Genomic DNA, 7,559 nt, shown 5'->3' on the forward strand with positions numbered 1-7,559 from the left:
GGATTCTTTACCACTGAGCCACTGGGGAAGCCCTCTACCTGTATGTTCAATTTCAAAATGTGACATAGTTTCAGAGACTTGTGGATTTCTGTGTTTCTATGGCTCCCTAATGCACTTGGTTGTTGCTTTGCAATAAAACATGAAATTGCCATTTCCCTGGTGGTCCAGTGGTTAAGAATCTGCCTTCCAACACAGGGACCTCAGGTTTGATCCCTGGTCAAGGAACTAAGATCCTATATGTCATGGAGGAATTCAGACTGCACATGCACAGTTACTGAGCCCTCAAGCTCTGGAACCTGCGTATCACAACTAGAGAAGCCCCAGGGCTCCGATAAAGAACCCATAGAAGCCAAAATTAAAAACAAAATATGAAATCGTGGTCATTCTTTCAACCATTTTCTTTAATATCAAGACCACCCCTCCCACTGCCATTTTCCTTTCTCTTTTTCATACAAAGTAACATTTGCTTTCACTGCCGATCAAAGTATAATCTGGGGGAAGGCATTTAACATGCGGGCTTCCCAGGTGGAGTAGTGGTAAAGAATCCACCAGCAATGCAGGACACCCGGGTTTGATCCCTGGGTCAGGAAGATCCCCTGGAGGAGGAAATGGCAACTCACTCCAGTATTCTTGCCTGGGAAATCCCAGGGACAGAGGAGCTGGATGGGTTACAGTCCACGAGATCACAATAGAATCAGACACAACTGAGTGGCTGAGCACGTACGCATTTAACATGGCAACTACACTGATCACACACAGTGCTCAGCTGAAGGCCAACAACATGAACAGGTATAACCAGGTTTGCACACAAACAGGAAATGACAACTGTGTCACAGCTGCCACCTGGTCAGCTGCGATTACACCAAGAAGCATCCCAAGCTCAAAGACTCGAAAAGGTGAAGGAAAAAAAGAGGGTGGGGAGCATCTCAGAACTGACTAAAACTGGTGGCGCTAGTGGTGAAGGACCCTCCTGTCAATGCAGAAGACTTAAGAAACGTGAGTTCAATCCCTGGGGCAGGAAGATCCCCTGGAGAGGGAAATGGCAACCACGTCAGTATTTTTGCCTGGAGAATCCCATGGACAGAGGAGCCTGCTGGGCTACAGTCCATGGGGTCGCAAACAGTCGGACACCACTGAAGTGACTTAGCACAGTAGCACGGCACGGGGAGCGTCTTAGAACTGAGTGAAACCCAGTTAGAACTCAGTCAATGTTTGTTGAGTAAATGAATGACTTCACCTCCCGCCACTGTGTCCTTGCTCAGCAGGTTCCAATCACACTTGACCCCCATGGTGTTCCTGAAGCAGATTGGGGACATGCCCCTGGTTTCTGTTGTCCCTTGTTCTTGCGAACACTCTTCCCCCCAGATGGCACCATCATCCTTTAAATTTTTTTCCAGAAGTCACCTCCCAAAATTGCACACACTTCTCTTATCCTTACTGCTCTTCATCCCTTTATAGCCTATTTTATCTTTCTCCATGGAACCATCACCATATGACATCTTTCAAAAATACTTATTTACTTATTTTTGGCTGCACTGGGTCTTCGCTGATGCAAGCGGGCTTTTCTCTAGTTGCGATGTGAGGGCTTCTCGTTACAGTGGCTTCTCTTGTTGTGGAGCACAGGCTGTAGGGTGTACAGGCGTCAGCAGCTGGGGCTCACAGGCTCAGCTGCTCCGTGGCATGTGGGATCTGGCTGGACCAAGGAACAAACTGGTGTCCCTTGCACAGCAGGGAGGATTCTTAACCACTGGACCAGCAGGGAAGCCCACCAAATGACATCTCATGCGGATGTTTATCATGGCCCCTCCCACTAGAAAGGAGCCCCACACCAGCAAGTCTCACGTGGTGCCTGACACGTAGCAAGTAAACGGCAAATATCATTGAAGGAGCTGCTACAAGAAGCCGTCTCCACCTAGACACACTCCAAGTACCTTCTCAGAAAATGCTCTGTGTGCCAAGCAAAGGCCTGAAGATCCAAGGACCCCTCATCAGAAATCTTGCCATCTTTTCCCCCCAAAAGAGTAGAAGGCTACTTGATGAGCTCCACTCTTAACAATAACAAGGGGTTACTGCTTCTAGTTCCCAACTCAAAAGGGAAAATAAAAATGCCGTAACCACTACAACTTGCTCAGATTATTCTTTTGGAGGAAGTTTAGTAACGGGATTAACAACTCTGGAATCTGACTCTGGATTAGAATCCAGGTTCTACCACTTCCTGGTTGTGCACTTTTTGGCAAACTGCTTAATTGCTATCAGCCTCAATTTTCTTATCTGTAAAAAGTGGATAAGAATACCAACTTTATTGAACAAGTTAAGTGCTTAGCACATTTTAAGAATTCATAAATATCAGCTAACATCATTACCATTCTCTGTCTCTTAGCTAAAATGAACCAAAAAGAATGGAGAAAGGGTCTGGGGAGGTAACATTCCACCCTCCTAGCAGGCTTCAGGAGAATCCTGGTTATAAAGTGAGGGGCAGCAATTATCTAGGGAAAAAAGTGAGCTTAGGTCATGAGGCCTGTTACAAACAAAGAAATGGTCAGAAATGGAGATGCTAGAGTAGAAAGGCCAGGGGTAAGGGCCTCTATGTTGGGTCATCTTTCAGTAACCCAAACAAGTATCTTCTTTCTCCACAATCTGCTCCTTGTCTGGAATTTCTTCTCTCTCCTCCAATCCATCCTTCTCTCAAACTAGAAACCAAGGAGTTATCTTTTTCTTTCCTCCCCTGCCTCCACCTCCTTCACATCAATCTGAGCATCAGAAGTGGGTTAACTTAGATCCTCAATATTTCTCCTGTCTGCTCTCCTCCATTCCCACTGCCAAGGCCTTTGGACTCCATTGCTTGGCCCCTCAATAGCAACAGCAATCTCTGAATGCATCTCCCAGCCTGCAGCCACCTTCTTCCCACCTACCTTCGACACCTTGCCAGTCATCTAATCCCTTAAAACCCTTCAAAGACTTCATACAGTCTTACTGAGAAAGTTCAAACACCTGAGCATTTCTGTCTGAGATCTGGTGCCTGTCTGCCTGTAGCCACTCCCCCACAAATCCTATCTCCAGGCCCACTACTTGCAGTTTCCTGAGCTCCCCAGTTTCACAGTCCATTCCAAGAGCCCTCTGCCTGACAACTACTGCTCAGTATAAAGATCAGTTTTCCTTTTTTTTTTTTTTTTTTTTGCGGAGTGGGCAGGGGGCACTCATGAGGCATCCAGGTTCCTAGTTCCCAAACCAGGGATCAAATCTGTGCCCTCTGCAGTGGGAGGGCAGAGTCTTAACAACTGGAACACCAGGGAAGTCCCCAAGCATCACTTTTTCTGGAAAGTCTTCACTAAGATGTTACCCTGCCAGGGTTCCCTCCTTGATTTTCTTACGAGTCTTACTGTGCACATGTCCAAAATAGCTCTTAGCACCCTGTATTGTAATTGCTGGACTCCTAGCTTGCCCTACCCATTCCCCAATCTCATAATAATTTCTTTAAGAAAAAGACTGTTTCTCTTAACCTACCTAATACATTGCTGGGGATGCACACAACATCTTTTAAAAAAACAGTTGCTGAGTGACTGATTATTGGAGGAGAGTGATGAGAGTCAGCACCAAAAAGACTATAAACTTGATCACATCACAAACGAATTCATGAAGAACAACACTTTTACAGAAGAGTTATGCAGATCAAGCATGTCAGTAGGATATTTATAGAGAAGCTGTGGTGAATTTATTGCCAGTTGTTAGGCAGTAAAATATAGTAAAAAGAGCTTTTAGATCAGGAACCCTGGGTATGAACTCCAATTCTGCCACTTCTAAGCCAGGGCACTATGAACTTAACCTAAATCTCGGTTGCTTCACCTATAAAACAAGGAAATCTGAAGGACCTGCTGAATTGCTCTGTTTTATCAAATGAAACAATGGTTGTAAAGTGACTGGCATAGAGCAGGCTTCTAAGACTGTTAATAAATATCAGTCCCCTTCCACCAAAAAAACTGCTAAAATATCCAAGGTTATACATTCTGCATTTGGGAGGGAAGACAACTTCTAAAACCTTTACCACATCCTGAATCCCAGCCAGCCCTCTTGAAGATGAACTAGGTCATAAAGATTTTGTCCAAAAAAAAATAAAGAAACAAAGCAACGCACATCATTTCCATGAAAACACATCATTGTCACAGTTGAAAATAGTTTAAAATACCTGCTCTAATCACAGCATTATTTTGGTATTAAAACAAACAAACAAACATGAGCAGGGTACAGAATGAATGCAATGTAAATAATGACGCCTTGAAATAAGGTTCCTGAAGAGAATAAACTTAGTCATGGATCTGCTCTATACAGCAAAGGACTCATTGTAATGTGCTATAGAAACAGCACTGAAGTTAAAGAAATCCTCTACTTAGAAAGCAGAAGAAAGAAAAGTACAAGAATTCAAGGTGATCAATGAGAGGGACCAAAAAGTACCCATACTGTACAATCTTCTAAAGCTACTAGCCTGGTTATGATGAGGAGGAGGATTTAGTAGCTAAGTCATGTCTGACTCTTGCGATTCCATGGACTGTAGCCCACCAAGCTCCTCTGTCCGTGGAATTCTCCAGGCAAGAACACTGGAGTGGGTTGCCATTTCCTTCTCCAGGGGATCTTCCCGACCCAGGAATCAAACCTAGGTCTCCTGCACTGCAGGCAGATTCTTTACCGACTGAGCTACGAGGGAAGCCCTAGCCTGGTTATAGCAGCCTCTATTTTTGATGGATTACATTCTCATCTATTTCCATTTTGCTAAAATATAAAATCCTGTCTTACCTGAGTCCCTAATTTAGATTGAAAGGTCACTGTGTTGATGTTTTACACCCTGAGATGCATGTTTGAACTTTCAACAACATAAATATATTATCTAACCAAATAGGTGTCGCCTACCACACCTATGACACAAGTTTCCACCAACAGAGTAACAATAAGGCAAAAGCTTCAGAAATGTCTGTTAAGAACTGTTCACCTAATCCCAGAATTAAAGGAAATGGATTAAAAAAAATTTTTTTAACTTTTTTTCCAAAAAAAGATTTGTTCTAGATTCTGTTGAGAGTAAAATTACTGAACTGTCCCTTTGTGGTCAGGCCAACTAATTTGTTGAACATAATTTTATATTGGTCTTGTATTAGTGAATTAAGTTTTTCATATTTAATATCCTGTTGACCTTGAAAAATGTCTATTTCCTTCACAATGATTACATTTGTTCCTTATATGGTCAAAAAAGTTAATACCTTCCCTCAAGGACTGGGTAAAGTGAAGAGCTGCAGTTCAGATTATACAGCTCTTTAACTTGTCTGTATGCTTTAATGGTTTGAAAACAATTTCTTGGTGAAATCTCAAGAATGTAAAAACTTCTAAACCAGGAACTATTTAGAGAATGTCAAGAAAAATGTAATTTCTACTACTTAAAAAACTCTTGGCCTTAAGAGAAATGATCCATGAGGATTAATTTTTTTGTTAAGGGGGGGGTTCACTTTTTTAAAAAACTACACAAAATGGAGTGCCTCTAAGAGGATCTCTTGATAGTTCCTACCTGAAAGAAGCTGTTCAATATTTTTCTAATTTAAGATTACATTACTGATGCATTTAGAAAACAAAGTCAGTAACACAGAATGGGTAATCCTGACTTTCTAAACAGCCAGGTATCAAAGCAACAAAATTATTTGCTTCCTTTCCTACCTGACCCTTAGCCCACCACTCCCCTGCCTCACTCTGGAGAATTTTAGTCCCTATGTAAACATATTGACTACTCTGTAGCAAAAACTGAAGCATGGAAGTTTTACAGTTCAACCAGCCTGACTGACATCTACTTATCTAATACTGTAGGGACAGAAATTTTACAAGAACCGGTGGAAGAATGGTAGGTGGAAGACAGGGAGGCCAGGAGGGGTCCTGAAAGAGAAACTCAATTTGTTTTTTGTTTTTTTAAAGAAGGGAGGGGAAAAAAAAAAAGAAGGGAGGGGGCAGTCAACAGAATCACAGGAAATTCCCTGTACCCTAAATGCCAGTTTTTAAGATTATTATTAAATAACCCAGAAAACATCTAGAAAGGGATCTGTAAGAATCCTTTCAGAAATGATAATAGGGGGAATTTTCAAAGTTATTTGCTTCCATTTGCTTCCTGTTCAGCGTCTGCTACAGCAAAACACTAGTTTGAAAGGGACAAAAAACTAGAAAAAATCACGCTGCAAGAGAAGTACGCCAGAAGCCATTACTGATCTGTTAAACTGCTAAATTTTAACTGTAATTCACTAAGCTATTGAGAAGATACACATTTTGTTAAATATCAAAGAATCTGCTTGTAGGCCATCCCCAAACATACACGTAATGTTTAATCAACTTATACAATGAAGTGTCCACACATACTCAGGATTTCAAATCCATTTAAAAACATACACCCATACATTCTGATTCCACCCAAAATTATTCTTTCCATCTCTGCAGTAAGGCGCGCGCGCGCACACGTACATGCGCGCGCGGGCGCGTACACACACACACACACACAACTTGATGTAAATCCAGCCCTTCTAGCTTAAATACCCTGAAAAAAAAAAAATGAAAACCTCAATATGTTCTCCTCTTCTCTAGACTCTAAAAGAAAACTCGAAAGAGGCAAATGGAGTTCAGGGTGCAAAAAGAAGGCAAAGGAATATAAGAGAATACAATCGGAGACCCTCTCAGGGACTCATTTTATTCTTAGATGTCATCTCCATTGCTGCCCAAAGGCCAGGCACCACTGGCGCAGTATCATGCCTACCCAAAGCGCCAAAGAGTTGCCAACTAATCTCCCAAGGTGTCCCCCAACCTTCTCACCTCATCAGCGCTCAGCTCCTCCATCGCTTTCCTCTTAATGGTGAAAGGCGTTAGGGAGAGATCTTCCGTTCTTTGAGACCAGGGCGGGAGGAGAGTGGTAGGTGTCTATCGGGCTGTCTGGTCCCCCGAATGGGGGAGGTTTCAGAATTGCATAGTCAGAGGTTAAAAAATAAGAACACGAGAGGCACTGAAATGCCTTGGCGTCGGTCACTCCAATCGCCCCAGACTCCTACAGCTGCTGCCGCCTCCAGCAGCCTCCTTTGACCGCCACTGCTGCTGCTACAGGGTTTATCTTAAGGCGCCACTTATTTACCCTCTGCTTTCCAGGTTACCCAAACTAAGGAGCTCGGTCTCCAGCTCTCCTCGTGCCTGGAGCCTGCTGGGTCTTCGTGGTGGTGGCGCGGCAGCTGTGCTTCCTCAGCAGATCCTGCTCTCCTTCCTACCCTTTGACCCTGGCGGGAAGTGTTCAACTGCAGAGTGGGTGCCCCGAGGTAAGGCGACCCCACAGCCGCCCAGGCAGAGCCCAGCACTGAGGAGGGAAGCTCCTCCCCTCCCAAAGCAGGCCGGCCACGCCCCTCCTCCACGGCGGAGCTTGGGCAGGGGGGAGGGGGAGGACCGGACTCGCGATGCTTTCGCTGGTAGAGTAAATCCGCCTACCCCTCCACCCCTACTCTTACCCCTCGCCCCACCAAGTATTATTCATCAAAACAACAGGGCGGCCATCTTTGAAA

At 43.9% G+C, this 7,559-nt stretch overlaps 1 protein-coding gene across 2 annotated transcripts in view; it reads right to left on the reverse strand.

Moving 5' to 3' along the window:
• UBE4B (ubiquitination factor E4B) overlaps positions 1-7,559 on the reverse strand; it is a 123,319-nt gene extending 115,760 nt beyond the window's left edge. For both annotated transcript variants that reach the window (XM_061160436.1, XM_061160439.1), the window contains exon 1: positions 6,829-7,559. In XM_061160436.1, coding sequence (XP_061016419.1) covers positions 6,829-6,852 — 24 coding nt within the window. In that variant the 5' untranslated portion in view covers positions 6,853-7,559. The remainder of the gene's footprint in view (positions 1-6,828) is intronic.

Source organism: Dama dama, chromosome 14 (genome assembly GCF_033118175.1).
Source record: "Dama dama isolate Ldn47 chromosome 14, ASM3311817v1, whole genome shotgun sequence".
NCBI classification, from domain to species: domain Eukaryota; kingdom Metazoa; phylum Chordata; class Mammalia; order Artiodactyla; family Cervidae; genus Dama; species Dama dama.